Here is a 20433-nt window from a genome sequence, read left to right as displayed (position 1 = left end):
TTTTCTAGATGCTTTACTTCAGTGATTCATACATTAACCTTCTAATCAGTGAAGGTTCTTGTTCTTCTTGCAGCCTCCTGAAAAAGAAGGTGGCCTACCCCGTCATGTTGGAAATAAAACTGAATGTGCCTTGCTGGGATTGCTCTTGGATTTAAAACGTGATTATCAGGACGTAAGAAATGAGATACCAGAAGAGGATTTGTACAAAGTGTACACCTTCAACTCTGTTAGAAAATCTATGAGTACTGTGTTAAAAAACTCTGATGGCAGTTTCCGGATATTCAGTAAAGGTGCCTCTGAGATAGTTCTCAAAAAGTAAGAAAAACTATTATTGTCATTCAGCACTTAAATTTGGCTAAATGCTGTGATAGGTGAGGAGACTGAAATGCTAAACATACTTGTGCCGTAGTCTGTGAAATATTTCTGTCACCCTATTGACAAACAAATGCTGCAGTCCTATCTATACCCTTGTGATTGCAGCCAGCTTCCCAGCTTGTCTACCTCAATTGTTTGGCTTTCTACTGTAAGATGGGCAATTAGCATTTCAGTTACTTTAATACTCACACCTCAGCCCGACCCCACAAGAAAAAGAGCTGGTTGTGATTAATTTTAACTTGTGAACTTTGCTCTGATACAGGAAAGCATTTGATCTGTTCTCTAGTTAAACTGTTTTCATTTTAGATGTGGTTGGTCAAAATACTCACTCATCTTCCAGTAAAGTCCCAACAGCTGATATGCCTAAATTCCAGGAAGGGCTTGTGCTTTTTAAAAGTGATTACTTTTAACTTTAAAAGACTGTGCAAGTTGGTGTCTGAGTTGATCATTTTAACAGGAGATTGAACTTGACCAATTGAGAAACTTGAGGGTTTTTAATGTGAGAAAGCAAAATACTTCTTTATCCATGAGATTAGACTATTAGTGAGAGCTTAGTCCCTGCTGGGACAAACCTCTAGATGTGAAGAAAGCTCTGGTAACTCCTCACTAGGTGAGAAGTCAAACATTTATACATCATGTTCCCCAGGAACACCAGTTGTAACCAATCTGGTTTTGGTTCCAACATCACCCTATTTCTAGTCTGAGCAGCATATACATTTTTGCTTGCTACTAGCCCCCCAACTCATTATCTAGGAAAATACTAATGCACTAAAGAAAAATGATTAAATCTGCCTTCTCCTCAACTTAGTGCTGACAACAAAAGGTCAAATTTTAAAGGACTCTTGTTCCTTTTGATACAGACCTTAAATATATGTGGCAATTTTTTCATAGCCAGTTTTTAAGCCAAGTCTCATAGATGAATATATTTGAATTACTTCTACTTTCAGAAGTGTTTTGTACCTTACTATCTTATTGAGCAGTTGAACTGTAGAAGTTGCCAGAACTCACTTAGCTCATTAGAACTCATTTTAACTCATATGGTCCACTTGGCTTCATAACTGAGATAAGAAAATATATAATAAGGACATTCAACAAAGAACAAGAAAACCTAGACTGATTTGGATACCACTGGAATAGTTGTAATTCCAAGACTGTTTGAGAGTATGCACCAACTAGGAAAAAGTCTTATGATAAGCCACTTTCTCTACCCGCTACCTGTGCAGTGCCATAAAATTAATCTCAGAGCTTGTAACCTGGTTTGTCAATTGTGTTGCTTATTCCTTATTATACTGTGTATGACTATTCTTGGGCATTGAAAGACTAAACATTAATATTTATAAGATGCAAATGAGTCACTAACAAGTGTAGAAGTCAGTGCCCATTCTGAACTTGATTTTTTCAAAAAAGTCATAAACTATTTTTTTTCAGTGCCACATTATTACTGATTTGTAAAACAAGTGCTTATAGCATTGTTTTGTGGCAAAACTTTGCTAAGGATGCAGATGAACCTAATATTTGGTAGTGTTATATTCATGGCATTAATATTGGTAAAGTACGTATGCTGTCTGTGAAAGCAGTGGCATCCTTGGGATGAAGGAGCACAACTAAAAGAGCATGTGTTCAAGTGCCAGAGCACATAGTGATGAATCTAGTCTCTTACACAAACAGTTAAATAAGATTTAAGTATTTGTTTGCAATTTAATACTTCATATTAAGGACTCTATGCCAGGTGCTCTCTGGATTCTCTGTACTTGGAGTGGGTGGTGGAGGAGAGCAAACCTGAACAGTTTTAAGGATAGCGGTACCAGAGCTTGCTTTTAGTGTTGCGAGTACAGAGCTGTTCTATGTTCTGGAAGCATGCTGTACTTCTGAGACTTGTATAACTGTTAACAAGGAGGGGTTCTTTTGTTGAACTTGAAACTGGATTGACTGACTCAACCAGTGTAGACACCAGTCCATTTAATACAATGGAGAAATGGGATACTTCTGGGAGGTAACTAATGTTCCTGTTCTAAATTCATTAGACATTATTTTCATCCTAGGATGACTGACTTAGTTAGCTGGTAGAAGGCATGTGGACATTACCTTAGAGATGCTGCTACTGGCTTTTTTGTGTGTATGTGAGTCTAGTGAAAATAAAGCTTGTGGAAACTTAATGGAATTGACTAATAAGCCATTGAATGTGCTGAAGTCTGGTTAAAATTTGGTAACTCTTTAAACTTTCCTTTTCAGGTGCTTCAAAATACTGAGTGCTAATGGAGAACCAAAGGTATTTAGACCTAGGGACCGCGATGATATAGTGAAAACTGTAATTGAGCCAATGGCTTCTGAAGGGCTCAGAACCATCTGCCTGGCATTCAGAGACTTCCCAGCAGGGGAACCCGAGCCGGAATGGGACAATGAAAATGATATTGTTACTGGTCTGACGTGCATTGCTGTTGTTGGGATTGAAGATCCTGTGAGACCTGAGGTAGGGTCACTGACTGAACTGCAGTGATTCTGTTACAATGGATCTGTATTCGTGTTGTTTGTCATGCAGAGAGTACAAGAAAATGAATTGCTATTGTATGCCTTAAGCATAGTTGATAAATTAAAATCTAATTTTATTGGTGGGAAAGTTAATGGAGCTTTAAAAGCAGATTAAAATTTCTTAATGTCACTTATGCTGTGTTATTGGAGCTCTGTACAAAATAATGACTTAAAGCGCTTACTGTGCAGGGTCCCAGTAGATGGAATAACTTGTGTTTATTTTTTTTTTTTCACCACTTGGGATATTAGGAGTATTGTTCAGGATAATAGTACCCATTGTGCTTTTTGACAGCTTCTTATGGGGAATAATGGAGAGGGGGGCTTGTCACCTAAGAACTGAGGCAAGGAGTCTGGCTTGTGGTTGAGGTCTAAGGAGTATTATTCAATAGTGAAAGCTTTTATGCCACATGTAAGTGGAACTCCAGTCTCATCTGAACTATCATCACTTCACAGTAAGAGTCATGGGTGAAGTAGTGGAGTGTGAGTTGTAGTTTATTTCATATCATAATAAATGAAAAGCCAGTACTTCCATACCTTTGAGTACTACAGCCTAGTATGTCATGAGGGTTTTTGTGGTATTTTGGAATACTGCAGTACTTGAAAAATTAAGAGGGGAAGGAAGGCACATGACATAATAACAACGGCAAAGCCCCTCTGCCAAAATGGACATTTTTGTCTTTTTCAGGAAAATAATTATGGTAAGCTACTTAATTTTTTTTGAATGTTCCATAACAACAGTCTTGATTTTAAAATAAGAGTTATCCTTTCACTTACATGTCTAGATTTATTAAGCTAATGTACAGTCTCTGAGCCCCTGTGAATCTTTTCTTACAGGTACCTGATGCAATAAAAAAATGTCAACGTGCAGGCATAACTGTACGTATGGTGACTGGCGATAACATTAACACTGCTCGTGCTATTGCATTAAAATGTGGTATTCTGAATCCTGGTGAAGATTTCCTGTGTTTAGAGGGCAAAGACTTTAACAGGAGAATACGCAATGAAAAAGGAGAGGTAAGCACACTGACCATGTAAAGTAGCTCAGCAGATATTTCAAGTGTCCTCACTGTGAAATATAACCAATGTTCCTTTTGCAGATAGAGCAAGAGAGAATAGATAAAATTTGGCCAAAGCTTCGTGTTCTTGCAAGATCTTCTCCCACTGACAAACACACTCTAGTAAAAGGTAACTAAAAACTATCTGAGCTTCTAAGTAAAGCTAGATTTTTTTTTTTTTGTTTCTACTTCTAGAAAAAACTCTAGGATAGAGCAGTGGGAAGTGCCTACGAGGGTGTCTTGATTTACCAACTGTATTTTTTTCTCTACTTGAGAAATGGAGCCAACTACAACTATCTGTTGTGACTTCTTTTTTTTTTGATGATTCTGAGGAAGACAAAACTGGGATTCTCTTTCAGGTTTAATTTGCGCTGTGTTGTCAATTTTGAACAGTAACATCAAGATGTCATTTTATTTTAGGTATAATTGACAGCACTGTCTTTGAACAGAGGCAAGTTGTAGCAGTCACTGGTGATGGTACCAATGATGGTCCAGCTCTGAAGAAGGCAGATGTTGGATTTGCTATGGTATGATTTTTTTTTTTTTTTAATCTTCAGTATTTCAGAAATCTATTTTGAGAAAATAGCCTATCAAATCACTTAAAAGAAGATTAAACAATGTTGCTTGTTTCATGAGCCTAATATACAACTAAGTTAATGGATTCAACATCTCTTACCCTTAATACTAGTTACTTTTTCCTCCTTCCTCAGTCTTCCAAATTAACCATGTTTTTATTTGATGGAAAATGCCCTTGTGGCATTTGCCATTGAATAAAACTTAAAAACTGGAGATCCCTGGTCACTTGCAGATCAAAACCACAAAGGCTTGTTGCAAAACGTAGGAGCAAAATTACTAATACTGAAGGTTTCTCAAATGAGATTTGTTCAACATACGGCAAAATGACTTCAGGTGGTAAATAGCATACTATGTTGACTTTCAGTAAAGCTTATACACACTATGGAATGAGCTTATTCATCTCTTTTCCATGAATTATGCATAGGAATAGGGAGATTGTAAGGCAAAGACTGCCAGTTGATGTTTAATATGGCTTTTGAAGCTATACTAAGAGATATTTCTAATGAAACTGAAGTAAGAGCATTTTATGGCGATCTAGGATCTGCATTTGTATGGACAGTTCCTTAGATTACTTGGCTTTTTCAATTTAAATTCTCAAACACTCTTTTAAATAGTAGTCAAACTAAGCCTTGCACAGAACCCATGAATATTAATTGCTGGGGGCAGAACTTCTTAGCCTAGATTTACCTTGCATTAAGGACTAATTTATTGCAGGCTTTAAAACAAACTTTTCTTCAAGTGTTAACACTAGATACGCTCATGACTTAATAGGTTTCAGCTTGCTTCTGTCTCTTTCAAAACACTGTAAGATAAATTCCTCAAGCTTCCTCTTGCCTCAAGATTCCTGCTCAGTCTTGAGCTGAAAAGGTACAGTTTGTTACTAGTAGGTCACTTTAGTCTTTAAAAATTCATTATTGAGCATTTGAAGGAAAAAATAAGACCATATTCTTCCTATACCACACGCAGATGCACTGACTCAGATGGTAATCTTGAAGGAAAAAAAAAAAAACAAACAAGAAGAGCTTTCATGTCATTTTCAAGGAGCATTTTGCAAAAGCATAACTTACAAATTTGACAGTTACACATGAAATGTTCTCTAGACTGTAACAGTCTTGTTTTAATGAGTATCTGTTTTCTGCTATTGGATCGCTGCTGTAGTTGGCACTGTCAGGTGGATTTATTTTCATCTCCCAGAACTTAAATGTTTCCTACAGTTGCCATCTATGTACATCCGTGTAAGGAACTAGTTTCTGTAACTGTTTATCTAAATAGTACTTAAAATATACCATCTACTGCATGATATTCAAAGATACCCTTTAAGGTGAACACATAGCTGTGCAGGTGACTCATCTCCTTGGCAAAATAATGGATCAAGAATAAGGATCATTAAAATTGCTGTTGAGTTTGTGGGTCTGAAATGCCAAAAGCAAGATAAATATCCTTGAAGTAGGTATTACATAGAACTTGCTGTTTAGATATGTTAGGAGACTCCAGGTGCTTAAAATTTAAGAATGACATTGCATATTCTAGTGTTTAATGTCAGTGCTCCTCTGCAAAAGGTTTTTGGTAATGTGTATCATTCTGCTGTGTTGTGGACACATGTATTGTACTACTGCTGGAATCCATATAGTAAACTCATTAGGACATAGACTAAACTGTAGTACTGCACCACCTGGTGGCCTTAAATTTGAACAGGGTTCAGTAACACTTCTTTAGGAGAAACTTAAACAGTGTCTTTTTCATCATCTTGAGGATTTTTGTTATTAAGGTCTTTCTTTTAAAGACGTTACCTTTTTTCATTTACATTTTCCCATGCTTGAGAGGAACTTGCAAGCAGAACTTGATTCAGTAGAACTTTAGGTGCTTACATTAAAATAGTCTTTCAGACATGGTGCATCAAAGAGAATGCTGACTGAGAATATAATAATATATTCTATTAGTGTAATATATATAGGAATAATATATTCTATTAGTGCATCCTGTTATATTTCATAGTGGTTTTATTTTTCTTCCAGGGAATTGCTGGAACAGATGTCGCGAAAGAAGCTTCTGATATTATCCTTACAGACGACAACTTCACAAGTATTGTTAAAGCAGTTATGTGGGGACGAAACGTGTATGACAGCATCTCCAAATTTCTTCAGTTCCAGCTTACTGTCAATGTAGTAGCAGTAATTGTTGCTTTTACAGGAGCATGCATAACACAAGTACGTACGGTGGATTGTTTCAGCTTATAAAGGTTGAAAATGTCTTGACTCTTGAATTCAAACTTTCAGTTAAACACTAGTCTGAAGAACATAATGTTCTTCAGAACATGCCCATGTTGTGTAATAAATGCCTTTAACAGCTGCAATTTGTTCACTTATATTGGAGGGTTTATGTATCTATCTTTATAGGATTCTCCGCTTAAAGCTGTGCAGATGCTGTGGGTAAATCTCATAATGGACACATTAGCTTCTCTTGCCCTGGCAACAGAACCACCCACTGAAGCTCTTCTGTTGAGAAAGCCTTATGGTAGAAACAAACCTCTGATTTCTCGTACAATGATGAAGAACATTTTGGGTCATGCATTCTACCAGCTCGTAGTGGTCTTCACACTCCTGTTTGCTGGTAAGAATACTGAGGCTTTACAAAGTTATCATAGAAGTTGTACAGAGATGTGCTCTTAAAACTAGTGTTTTACTGTAGTGCGTGTGTAAAGACACGAATTAAGCAGCTGATAAATGCCTTTTCTACACAGGTGAGAAAATTTTCGATATTGATAGTGGAAGAAATGCACCTCTGCATGCTCCTCCTTCAGAGCATTATACTATTGTATTTAATACATTTGTGATGATGCAACTTTTTAATGAAATTAATGCCCGAAAAATTCATGGTGAAAGAAACGTTTTTGAAGGCATCTTTAACAATGCTATCTTCTGTTCTATTGTTCTGGGGACATTTGTTGTGCAGGTAAGTAACTTCTTGGAGGGTGCGGGGGGGAAATGCACTTAGTATATTGATGTACTTGCTCACCTTGTAAATGCTGATCAGGTAGGGCCAGGCATTTCATTCCTGCAATGTGTAAAACCTTCAGTGTCAAACATGCTATAAACCACTTAGAAGTGGTGCTTGACAGGGTTTTTGGTAAAGACCTCTTCAAAATTGGCCAAAGTGGAATGTAGAAGTACTTGTATTTAACTTTTGAATTTTCTGGTCCTTCAATTTGATCTTTGCTAGTATTTTGACAAAAAGTGAAGAAGTTGTATGTTCCTCCCACTAGTCAGAATTCTTCATATCTGCCTGTGCATCTGAACAAAACCCCATTTACACAACCATGAAAAAGTTACAACTCCTGGTATCTTCTTAATGAGATTAGGACATGAATAATCTTTAGGAACTTAAGTATCAGTTTTTATCTTTCTGATGCAGAAATTGGTTATCTGTATAGATGCTGGTTTAGGTGTTATTTTCAGGTGAAAAACACTGATGTCTATGGACCTTCTGTTGGTGCATCTAAACAGATCTGTAAAAGCCAGTTAGTTAACTCAGTATATGTGAACCAATTAAATAGCATTATCTGAAATCAATTTGGTTAACACACTGGTGTTGAAACACCAGGTCAAGATTTAGTCTAAAGAAAATAGTTGACAAGAAATAGTTTCACCTTTTAAATGACCTTAACTTTTAATTCATCAGAAAAAATAACCAACAAATCAGTAAAGTGCTACTTTTTTTTTCATTTTGACTTAAGTTATTTTGGACTTGAAATGTAACCCATGCCTTAAGCTTCTCCTTAGACTTGGGATTCCACGAAGCTGACTGAATTCATAGCGGTTTAAACAATGCAAATGTATGTACCTCTGCTGCACATGAAGTTAGTTCACTTATTGTCCCAGGTTTAGGGTTTTTTAGATGATACTTTTTCAGAAGCTGCTCTTATTTTTAGGGTTGCAAATGCAGCAGACTGACTGTTATTGTGCAACAAAGCCAAATATGTAGAAATTACTCCTGACTGCAACTGTGTTCCCTTTATAAACTTGACAGACTGAATGCCTTCCCAAATAAGTAACTCCTGAGTTGTTGTCTCAGTGTTTTATTCTGTGTTAATAAAAGAAGATACTCTTGGGCTTTTCAGCTGTCAGGTGTCCTACTTAATGGTCAATACTATCTCCTTTTCATGCTTGCCCTGCTACTTGAATTGTTGATTCTCCAGGGCAGACTTTCATGCATTTAATTCCTATGCAGAGGGATACCTTGCTCATTAGGGCCTGTACAGCTTGTCATAATGGGTAAGTCAATAGGAGCTCATTTAATTTAGCTTTTGAGATCTCTGTCCCCTCCTCCCAGGCCTTGCTACATAGATGTCATACTGTGATGATTTCAAGTCTGACATTTAACTCTTGACAGGATATGCAGTAATATTCTGTTGAATTATTTCTGAAATATTTCATGTATTGTGGATCTATGACTTGTGTTAATAGAAGTTTATTAATCAGCTTGGTCCTGGAATGGGTGTTCATATGACAAATAATAACTGTAAATTTGTAGCATTGAATTCATACTATTCATACTATGGAGTATCACAGTATCACATACTGTGATACTGTGATACTATAATTCTGAAATTAAGGGAAAGAAATGCAAGCAAAGAGAAGTAGTCAGGTTTTTCTGAGTGTGATCTGAAGAAAAACTAAATGGGTAGTTCTTGAAATACTGAGAAGCATAAGAGGATGCCTTAGCTTTGGAAACTTTCTCAAACTCCTGAGACAGTGGAAGTGTATGCTTAATAAGACGGAAAATACTATGTCTTAATGCAGAGTTGTCTGTAGGAATCTTGAAGCATTAGGGTATTTTCTAGTAACAGGTCTCTGGTAGGTGTTGTGTAATGATGTTGCTCTTCACAGATAATTATTGTGCAGTTTGGTGGGAAGCCTTTCAGTTGCTCAGAACTCTCGATTGAACAGTGGCTGTGGTCCATTTTCCTGGGCATGGGAACACTACTCTGGGGCCAGGTAAACTGACTTTTTCAAAATGCTAAATATCCATCCGTAGTAGGATACATGGAAAATGCAATTACACTATCTTAAACATTCAGATCTTTCAAGTGGACTATATGAATATGTGGAGATGAACAGTAAATACCAATTAAAATAGACTAGTTCAATAGCTAGAAGTTCTTAGGTGGATATTCCTTCCACTGACTTGGTCAATCAGTTACATTTCATAACTAGATGCTATGGCTGGTTTATGTTAAGTAACTTTTAACTAGAGGCTCCTGTAGCTAAATATGGACTTATATCTTTAGCCAGATAAGTACTGGAAGAAGCTCTGTAAGAATACAGATGCCATGAACACGTTAATGTTGAAGATTATTTAACTTAGTGTTGAATGGTTTTCTTGAAATACCAGAATTGTTAAACTTGCTAGTATTTTGTTGATTTAAAAACTTACTGGAGTAGCAAGAAATACAGCAAAGCTCAGAACTGTTTTTCTTTTTAATATTCATTTGCATAATTATGAAATAATTGGAAACTTCTCCCTCCTATTAAGCTGTTGCATTTTGATTTGTATTTCTTTTTCCTCCCTTAGGGTTTCATTACTATTGCATGCACAACAGTGGTTGTAAGCAGCAAGCTTATTTACATGAAACTTTAGAGCTATGGAGTTTTCCATTATTTAATGACATAGTTGTCTAAACTTTTCATACCACATGCAGAGTTTTCCGTTACAGTTTCTTTCCTTCCATTTTGTAAAGGACACTTCAGCTTTCAATATAAAATTGGTAGGGTGAATTTTAGTTGCAAATGCATACATAGATGCATATTCCTAAAGTGGGTATAAGCTTTTTAATAAGGATCTCTGGAAAATTAATTATTAAAAAAATCAAATAGAGTCACTCTGAGGTTTAAAAGTAGCCTAGAAGAGAACTGAGATGGCTCAAAATACCTTTGACCCAAAGTGTCTTGCAAGGGCAAAGCTTGCCTGCTGCAGTTTGTGCTGCTCTAGCATCTCATTAAAGTCAAAGAGCTTTTGACTTTCTGAGAACAGTAGAAACTGAAGTGTGATCTGGGAGCATTCATAGTAGCAGTTTCAGCATGAAGGGCTGTTTATCTTGCTTTTGGAGCAGTCTTATTCCTCTGCAGCTGCTGAAACTCTTCTAGGTTTGTGATGATCAAGGAAAGCAGCCTTGGAACTGATCTGGTTCTGCTAGATGGGACGTATCAAAAGATGACCCCCCTTAACTACCTAGTTCACCAGAATAGCCCTGAAAGTGGGGATGAAAAGGACAACTGGAACAACCATATGTAGCTTTTGTTTCACTTAAGATAGATGAACTAAGTAGCAAAGTAACAATTTGGAATAAGGGTTTTGGAAACATCACTCACCTTGCAAATGGATTGATACCTCCCAGGTCACAAAAAAATGTGTGTCTGTTCTGTATTTCTGAATTAACTGTGGCTACTTTAATTAAATGATGTAGTTCTCACTTGAGGTAAAAAATCCTGCTTACCAAACTGATGGAGCTCCGAAAGCTCTAGATACAAGCACAGTCTACGGAATTAATGGCTCTTGCAGATTCAGTACTGCTCCTTCCTGGCATAGTCAAGTAAAGTAAAAGGGGAATTCTTTGTCCCTTGCAAGGATGCTTTGTTTCCTAGATTTGTAGTCCAAGTGTAATTTCACACCTCAGCTGAGGTGATAAGGATATTCACAGTTTTGCAGCTATTCAGCTGGAGTGATTGCCCTGCATTGATGCACTCATCCCGCTTACATAATTTGTTTTTTCAACTTTGCTAATAGTATGCAGGATATTATGTGAAGCCTTAAGTCACTTATTATTAAAAAAAATCCTGATTCATATTTTTCATTCACTGTTAGTTGATTTCAACAATTCCAACCAGCCGTCTGAAATTTCTTAAAGAAGCTGGTCATGGAACACAAAAAGAAGAGATTCCTGAAGAAGAACTGGCAGAGGATGTAGAGGAGATCGATCATGCTGAAAGAGAATTGCGTCGTGGTCAGATCTTGTGGTTTAGGGGACTAAACAGGATACAAACTCAGGTATGGTCTTGAAAAAGGTAGGGCGCTGTGGGTGTTATGAGGGAAATATCTCTTCTCCATCTCCAGTCCTTTGACTAAGCTGGCATTTCTAGCTGGTATGACTGAGACTGTCAAAAGGGGGTGCGGATGGATGTGTAATCCCACAGGGTCCTCTGTTTTCTTCAGCTCTAAATGCAACTCTTGCCTGTGTATCTGCTCTATGAAAAAAGTGCCTTTTTTCTTTACTTTTTGTGTGTTATAGATGAGATGGTCCTTTCTCTTGTTCTCTCTCTCTCTCTCTCTCTCTTGCTGAGCAAGCTGTCACAATCTCTGATTCCTTGCAGATGGATGTAGTGAATGCTTTCCAGAGTGGAAGTACCATTCAGGGGGCTCTAAGGCGGCAACCCTCCATCGCCAGCCAGCACCATGATGTAACAAATATTTCTACCCCTACACATGTAGTGTTTTCCTCTACTACTGCTTCTACTACTGTGGGGTGTGAGTGTGTGTTCCTAAAGTGCATGAAATTAACATTTCCTAACTCACGTACCTAACGTTTCTCATTTTCTCCTTAGTACTTAAAATCATCGTTCAGGCTTTTATAGAGCTCTTCCACAAAGTGGAGTCCTCAAGACTTTTTTTTCTTAGAGGGCTGAGAACAGGTGGAACAGTTTCAACAAAAGACTTTAATGTGAAAGCTGTGAGCCTGCACATCCTGTGCCTTCATCCATTTGTGTACAGAGGGATGTTTAAGATAAAATGGGAAAACTGTTGTAAATTTTCGAGTATATGCCTCTTAGGGTGACTTACATTGAATAAATGAATTACCCGTATAATCATGGACCCAGGTCAACAAAAAGACATGCCCTGTACTGCAGCATGAATGATACTTGAGGTAAAGAAGCTGATGGGAAAAACAAATGGTATGCTAAAAATATTAATGTAGTTAGAACATGGACCACTACATGCATTTTCTTTGTAGCTTGTCAGGAACTTCTGAATCATCTGCTTTTGTTGGACCTTTTTTTACTGAATAACACAACTTTCTCAACATCAGGATTCAGGTGGTGAAACAAGGCTTCTAAAAGGCATACAAGTCAGAAGAAACATTTAATTAGCTAATATAAAAAGGAAAAAAGGGTTTAAGCATTGAGTGATGAAAGTTTCAAATCTGAAGGGTTTTTTTTCCTCTCTAGGTTCTTCTGGCAGCAGTTTGCAAGCCATCAGTGAAAGTAAAGTTTGTCTCACCTTAATTCTGCCCTCTTTATATTGTGACTTAAGTGGCATTTTGGTTTCAGCCTTCCTCTCTGTAGAGGCTAGAGATTTAATTACTCGTGTACGTAGGCTTAAACTCTGGAGCCCGAAGATGCATAACAGTTGTAGTTGAATACTAATAGCAGTATCTATTGTTAAGAGTTTTCTATCTTAATTATATATTACATGTTTAACTTTCTTCTCTAACTTCCTAGGGACTGGTTAAATAAGTGGTTTTTAAAATAACTCTGAAAGGGCTTCTTTCCCCCGCCTTGCTTTTTAAACTTTCAGATTACCAGATGGATGAAGACCCTTAATTTCAGGAGCTGTTTTAAATGAAATGTTCTCTCCTGATTTATTTTTTTTCTTTTTGGCTTGGCCAGAATTCCTGTGTGAGCCTACTCAAGTATTTACCTCTGTACTTGTTCTCCGTTGGTGAGGAAGGTATTTCCCTACCTTGCAGCAGTATTGAGAAGCTCAGCTCACAAATTTGCATGCCTGAAGAAGATGAAATGAAAAGTACATTTAACAGTAAGGATGCACAGGATTGCATCTCCTAGTTAAAATGCTAATTAGTAACTTGTATCGCTAACTGCACTCAAGAACATTAATTAGACATTCAGTATTCTCTAGAGAGCAACTTCATGCCATGCTGCCATTTGAGCAGAATCTAATGGGCACTGCAGCATCTCATTACATCGAATGACCAATGCAGATACAGAGCTACAATAGCAGAGAACAAGTTTTTGGTCCTCATTAAGTAGTACAGCCTTCTGCTACACCCTCGAGGAGAACAACTTTTGATAACTAATATGTATTAATGGGAAGCAGATGTGTTATTTCATTATATCTCTCTTTTGGAGCTGTTTGTTGGAAAATAGTTCAGCTGTTCCTATGAAGTGAGGTTGTAACTCTTAAGCAGCCATCTGGCTAGGAGGATTTGGAGTCCTTACTGCATTCCTTGCTATTCTGGTACAAGAGGAGGAAGACCTGATGACAGTATAAATTACACATAACAAATTGTCTTGTTTGCTCCTCACTTATGCGATTTATTTATAGTTACCTCTTCTGTCTAATTATCCTGAGCAGTTGAAAAGAAAGCCTTCAAAACACTAGATTTTCCCTTTTTAAGCATAACTTAAAATGCTTGTACTCTGATTTTTGCCTTCGTGGCTGGACTCTTTAAGGGTCCTGGGTTCATAGGAGTGTCTAGACGATTTGTTTAGTATTCATTCTGGATGGGAATCAAGCTTTTATTGTGGGTATTCTTATCTTCCCATGATAATTAACAGCTGTGTCCTCTTAAGCCAAAAATTGTTTTCCATTACTGCTTATGTTCTAACTTAACATCTGTAAGCAATGAAAAACCAGTCCCACGAGGCAGTCATATTTCATTTTGCCACATAAATCAGTGGCACAGTGGGATGCAACAGGCCAAATAAAGGCATTGCAAACTTTCAGTCTGGCACTGTCACCACTGATTTTCTTGGTAAGTGCCAAGACAGTTTCTCTAGCTTGCTGGACTTTTTAAAAGCTCATGTAACATGCCAACTCCTTAACAGAGTGCTCATTTGTTTTTTTGTATGATGAACAGTAAAAAGTACTAGCTGCTGTTGTAATCTTTCACTTCTCAGGCACATTCACACTATTCCTGTCCTCCCTTTATTGGTGGTTGTGGCCTCCTCCTTGAGTGTATTCCTCCCTTCTGAGATTCCCATGGTTAATGCGGCTCAGCTCTGTACCTGTAGTATAAAAATGTGGACTTGATACTTTTGAGTAAAATTCTTCAGTGCCAAGTGCTCTGAAGGGGTAAGGATGGGGGAACAATGCTACTTCTAGAAGTCAAAGAGCATGATCAGGACCTAAGACTTCATCATGTCCAGTGATTCTGTGGTAATAAATTTGATAACACATTGCTTTTTGGGAGCCCTTCTCTGTTTACAGCAAGGTTCTTTGGTGTATTGTAGCTGTTTTGAAGTCAGTGCTCTTGATCTGCTTGATCTTCCAGCTTCATTCCTTCACCTAGAAGTCACTTTAATTTTTCTATCAGGGAACACTATGGGAGCACAAAGTCATGACTTCTCAGCTTAAAACAAGTCATCTTGGATGTGCTTAAAAAACACATTTAAATTGGAGTTAGTGTTTTGTAACAGTACATTCTTGTTTAATACAGAGTTGCTCTGCTTCTTACTATACAACAGGAGCTTTGGGATTGAAACTGCTTAGCTGGAGATTTACTGAGGTCACTTAAAGTGGCGATGTTGAGAATTGAATAGGGTGCTACCAGAAGGGGGAAACTGTATCTTGATGAAAATGTTGGACAAAGGGGTCATTGACTTCTGCCTAACATTACTTGTTTTATCAGTTCAAGAATGAATCCTGATTTCCTGTAGTTGGGTTAAAGAAACTCGTGGGGTGTGGGAGGAGAAGGGAGGTGCGGGCAATTGGTTCTATCATTCAAATTACAATTTGAAAAGCTGAAATTCAAGTCAACCTGGACACGCACAATTTGCAAAATGAGTCTGTACTTTATTCTGTCTAATTTCACTATGAAGTGTTTATTTATGGATTCTGTAAACTTGAAATAATAGTCAGCCTGGAAACTTTGTCCATGAATTCAATGTAAATTGAAGACTCACAGAAAGGCTGATCACCTGCTTATACTTTGTGCTACTTGAATAGTCTCCTCAAAGTTACAACCTGCCGTGGCTACTTAATGGTACAATATGATATTCAGTTTCCTAGTTCTGGCTTTAAGTTTCTAAATCACTATTCAGTAAAGAACTTTCTCTAGTGTGGTAACTGGCTATATACTCGAATATTTACAGCTGTTACAGCGGGATCCTTTTTTGCATGACTCTTCGTAAATGTCCGGTCATTGTGACATTGGCTTACACTTGCTTGGCTTTTTCATAGTCAGTTGCCATCCTAATTCCTAGCATGAGAATTAGTAACCCTTTTATCCTTTAACTTATTTTCAGCCTCTCCCCTCCTTACCCTCCCTGCCCCGCCCACCCCACCTCCCCCAAGTATTCAATAAAACACTCCTTGAGATTCAATTTGTGAATAAGTAGTTGGCCTCACTTCTGGGAAATGCTTAACCCATGTTAAATCATTGAACAATTCTAGTGCCATGTCTGAATTTTTAGGCCCTTCACCTTTTTGCAGTACTTTTACAATTTTTATTCCTACTGTGTAGACTGGCAGTGCTCTACTGAAATGCTCTTCATTTTTTACAGTTTATTGCAAGTTCCACTGCATCACATGCAAATTCGATTCACTCATGTCTAGCTGTTTGTGGATTCAAACTCATAAGAACCATGCCATTACCAGTAAACCCGCAGCGTTTTAACAGCCTTTTTTCTTTGTTTACAGATCCGAGTGGTGAATGCATTTCGTAGCTCCTTGTACGAGGGGCTAGAGAAACCTGAGACACGAAGTTCAATTCACAATTTTATGACACATCCTGAGTTTAGAATAGAAGACTCCGAGCCTCATATTCCCCTTATTGATGATACTGATGCTGAAGATGACGCTCCAACAAAACGCAACTCTACTCCCCCACCCTCTCCTAATAAAAATAACAATGCGGTTGACAGTGGAATTCACCTTACAACAGACATGAACAAGTCTGCTACCTCTTCATCCCCAGGGAGCCCGCTACATAGTTTGGAAACATCACTCTGATTGTAAGCTGAATGTTAACACACTAGCTGCATTGTAAAGAAATTGAAACTGGGTCTCTTCACACGTTATGATGGACAAGATGACATTCTTGTCTTGGACTTCATCAGAAGACACACTTGTACGAATGTAGATTTATTTTTTTAAAAAAAAGCTTTCTGCCAGACTGGAGGGTGCTTTTCTGGGGGTGGGAGTAATAATGAACTCTGACAGATAAACAGTAACTTGGCATAAGTGACCTGTGGATCATCTGTTGTACTTAAGAATGGTCCTGAAGAGTGTGTTAGCAGAGCTTTAGTTAATCATGATCCTTTTCTGAGGGGAAGGCTGGGAAGGGCAAGGAAGCCCTGGATCATTGAATTGATACTTTAATTTCTGCTGTTGGCTGTTAATAATTTGGATTATTTATGTTTATAAATGATACAGATCTGTTTACAAGGTTTGTAGATACTTTTTTTGTTCCTGTTCATAGATGGGAAGCTTCCTTATAAATGATGCAGAGAAAAAAATTAAAAAAATAAAAAAAACTAGTCCTTCAAATACTGCTGTATTTTCAGGAAAAGGGTGTTTCTATTGAAACTGTACTAAATTTTGCCTGCAATTTACCTTGTTAAATATTGTAGATAAATTGCTAATACTAATAGCCAAATAGATAACACTAATGCTTTGTAAAAACATGAGCAGTGGTGTTCTAATGAAGTTATGGCCTCTGTCCTAATTAGTTTCTTAAATACATTTACTACTTAATGGTTTTGAAACAACTGTTTAATTTTTAAAAATTTTGAGAAACTTACAGAATAACTTTTGTTCAGAACTTAGTAGGATTGTTTAATGCAGGACATCAATATGTGATGGAACTTGCTTGAAATATTTCTGTTATCTCGGGCAAAATGGATTAAATCAAAATACATCAGAATCTTAGTCCTTTGTTTTTGTCTAAACATGTTAGTTTAGTGCTGTCTTGGTGAACTGTGAGTGGAACTGTGATTTTTTTCTAATCTATAGAATCCTTCATGCAGCATGAGGGCTGTTGGCATTTTGAAAGGTTGTTAGTGGGTAGCATACATGTTCTCCTTTTTGTTTTTGAAACTTGTTTGTAAACATGAATAAATCTGCCCTTTTGTTAAAATAAAATTGCAGCAATTGTTTCTTACAGATTTTTTTTTTTTTTCTCAGCTCATTCACTGGAAACACTAGAAAGTACTCTTTTGTATTACTGGTTAAGTTTAAACTGCAATTTCAAGATGGTAACAGCCCCACTAAAAGTAGTACTTTGGGTAAATGGAATCACGGTGGCTGCTTCCAGAATGAATGTAAGTTAAGGTACTCCAAAGTCTTCACTTGAGCCAAAATGAAATTCCATGGGACTGAACAGGTCTACCTGAAATTCTGAGACTTGCTGTGAGTACTGCATAATAAATGTACCCTGACCACTTAAATAAGGGGAAACTGAGAACTGACATGTAGCATGGGTGAAAATACATTTTTCACTTGAGTACCTTGTGCACCAAAACTGACCTGCTAGTGATTGACTGAAGACGTTCTGGTCTGCCTCAAGTGTATTGTTTAAACAGCAAAGGATGATGGAACAGTACTTGATCTGGTACTTGCCCATGTTTTCTACATCCAACACTGTTTAGAAGAGCAACTGAAGAGATGCGTTCTAAACTTTTTTTCCTTTCTTTTTCCAGCTCTGTGTTCTTTAGCTTTTTTTTTTTTTTTTTTTTTTTTTTGGCCAAATAATCCAGAATTTCAGAGATTTTAAAAGAGGTCTCTTCAAAGGAGTGCAGGAATTAAGCTGGTAATGAGGGAGGAGATACTACTAGAGGAAACTGCAGAAATGAGCAGGTTAAGAACCTCAAGTGTGTCTGTCCCTTGTGGTGGGATACATGCATGCCAGGGTTTGTCCTTTAGTGGTGAATGTTAAATCTGTAGCACTGCATCCCACGGTCAGCCACTCCTGAATTCAGTCTTTTCTATTGTACTTAAGTAAATATGCTGGATTCTAGGCAAGGGGGGTTTGCACTTGACACTTTGTATAGTAATTTCTCCTATGTTTCTAGCACTTCCCTTGTGTCATAGCTCTTTCGTAGAATGCTTGGTAGGGGGACTAGTTTTTGTGTAAACTGTTTCCCCCTACTACAGAAGTCAGATATGCATTGGCTTAAAATGAAGAGAGTTTATTTACCAATGATGTACACTGCCGTGTGAGAAAGTATATTCCTTTAACTTCGTAATCTTCTTAACTTCGTAACATCATAATTTGACTTCAGTTGGAAAGAGACTTTGATTTTTCCCTTTCTAGCTATGATTACAACTGCGTGTTATATTTTTCGGAATAAAGTCTACACTTAAGCGTTTTGCAGGTAGTGGGAGAGTGAATGTAGGCTTTGTACATTGCTGGTCCCTCTTGGTTCTGTTAACACCAGTGTGCTGTTCTTAAAGGAAATTTCCTTACAGAAATAAGGAGAAGTTGTTTAAGAGGGGGTGTGCTTTCCTTGTGATCTCAAGAAATCATAACATTGCCTAGATTATGATATGGTTATCACTTAACTCATGAGGCCTTCATTGCCTTTCTGGTTGTAAGGTTTACTTGTCTTTCTTCTTGTAACTGAAATAAATAAAAGTGCTGTTCATCTCAGTCTGTATGGGGACTGAAATTCTTGAATGTCAGTATAGTACTGATTCAAACCTGAAATGCATGCCAATTTTGTAAAATAGCTCTTGCTATGACTTTTAGCTCATTCCTTTTGAGAGGTCATGGTGTACACTGAATTCTGACCAAGCAATAGTAACTTTTAACACAAATGCAGTTCTAGACTGACTACTATTTGAAGTGGCTTAACCTGAGCAGGATGTCCACTATATTTGTATATAAGACATGCCAGAACATCTAATGTTGGCTCTGAGGGAGGGGTGAAAATTTTTATTTAAGGGTATTAATTTTTTCCGTATTGGTCTTAACAGGAAGAGGAAAATGCTGCTTCACGGAGTAGTCTGGAGGGAATCATGGAAGTCAAACTAATGGCTAAATGCAGGGCTTTCTAGCAAGTGTCAGCAGCCAAAAAACATGTGAACTAACATTTTCAGAGACTTTCTTAGAATAATGGGACCTTTTCCAATGTGTAAGCAAGCAAATGTAATATTCATGGAAGGATAACTCATGTATGGCTGACGGTATTGGCACATTGTTCCAAAGGCCTGACAAGTTCAGTGTCTGCTAGTAGTGCGAGCTGCTGCAGAGTCCTAGAAGAACCCAGATCATATTATGCCTTGCATAAATTAAAGTAGAATGTCTTAATGTCTGTACTGCTTTACTGATGCAAATACTTGGTTCTAAAGAGCTCCTGCTTTTTCAACCCCCGCCCTCTCCCCAAGCAGTGCATATCTTTGGATCTTACAGATTTCAAGCTCTCACTGAAATATCTTAACTTTGTTGGATAAGCCTGGCCAGCATGGAGGGTCCAGCTCCGACTTATCTCCAGGCTGAACTGCCCTGCTTATTCAAGGCCATGTCATGAGAAATTCTGGGCCAGAATCAAGAGCCTGAGAGCTGTTCCTGCTTAATCTTCTCTCCTGGACTGTATACAGAACCATCTAACTACCTTCTTTGAGAGATTGCAGCATCCATCAAGGAGATATGGCTTACACAGTGTCTAAACCAAAAGCCTCCTACAGGTACTACTTGTCCTTTTTGTTCAAAGTGACATCTAGGATGAGGATTTGCTTAGAAAACTGTGGGATGGGCTTAAAACACCTGAAGACAGCATGAAAAAGGTAGGCCACTAGACAGTGGCAGCACTATTCTAGTTGCAAAGCACAAAGCTAGAGTTGGTGCGTACACTGCAAATCTGACAAATCAGGGAGTGTTTCTCAGTAATGGCAACAAACTGGACTCAGCAGCATTAATAGGACATTATATACAAAAAGAGATGAC

At 37.6% G+C, this 20433-nt stretch overlaps 1 protein-coding gene across 9 annotated transcripts in view; it reads left to right on the top strand.

Annotated features, from left to right (window-relative positions):
* The window catches only part of ATP2B1 (ATPase plasma membrane Ca2+ transporting 1), a 65642-nt gene extending 48012 nt beyond the window's left edge, over positions 1-17630 (top strand). For 5 of the 9 annotated variants that reach the window (XM_065042306.1, XM_065042293.1, XM_065042283.1 and 2 more), the window contains exons 11-22: positions 74-315; positions 2608-2845; positions 3739-3918; positions 4002-4089; positions 4380-4486; positions 6551-6742; positions 6932-7145; positions 7276-7487; positions 9422-9529; positions 11397-11579; positions 11903-11989; positions 16188-17630. In XM_065042306.1, coding sequence (XP_064898378.1) covers positions 74-315; positions 2608-2845; positions 3739-3918; positions 4002-4089; positions 4380-4486; positions 6551-6742; positions 6932-7145; positions 7276-7487; positions 9422-9529; positions 11397-11579; positions 11903-11989; positions 16188-16499 — 2163 coding nt within the window. In that variant the 3' untranslated portion in view covers positions 16500-17630. Of the gene's footprint in view, positions 1-73; positions 316-2607; positions 2846-3738; positions 3919-4001; positions 4090-4379; positions 4487-6550; positions 6743-6931; positions 7146-7275; positions 7488-9421; positions 9530-11396; positions 11580-11902; positions 12055-16187 lie in introns of all 9 variants that reach the window. The other 4 variants (XM_065042341.1, XM_065042332.1, XM_065042325.1 and 1 more) reach the window with 2 other exon arrangements.
* The last annotated feature ends 2803 nt before the right edge of the window (positions 17631-20433 follow it).

The sequence above is a fragment of the Columba livia genome, chromosome 1 (assembly GCF_036013475.1).
Source record: "Columba livia isolate bColLiv1 breed racing homer chromosome 1, bColLiv1.pat.W.v2, whole genome shotgun sequence".
NCBI classification, from domain to species: Eukaryota; Metazoa; Chordata; class Aves; order Columbiformes; family Columbidae; genus Columba; species Columba livia.
The sequence above is the reverse complement of the archived record's forward strand: the minus strand, read 5'-3'. Positions and strand labels throughout refer to the sequence as shown.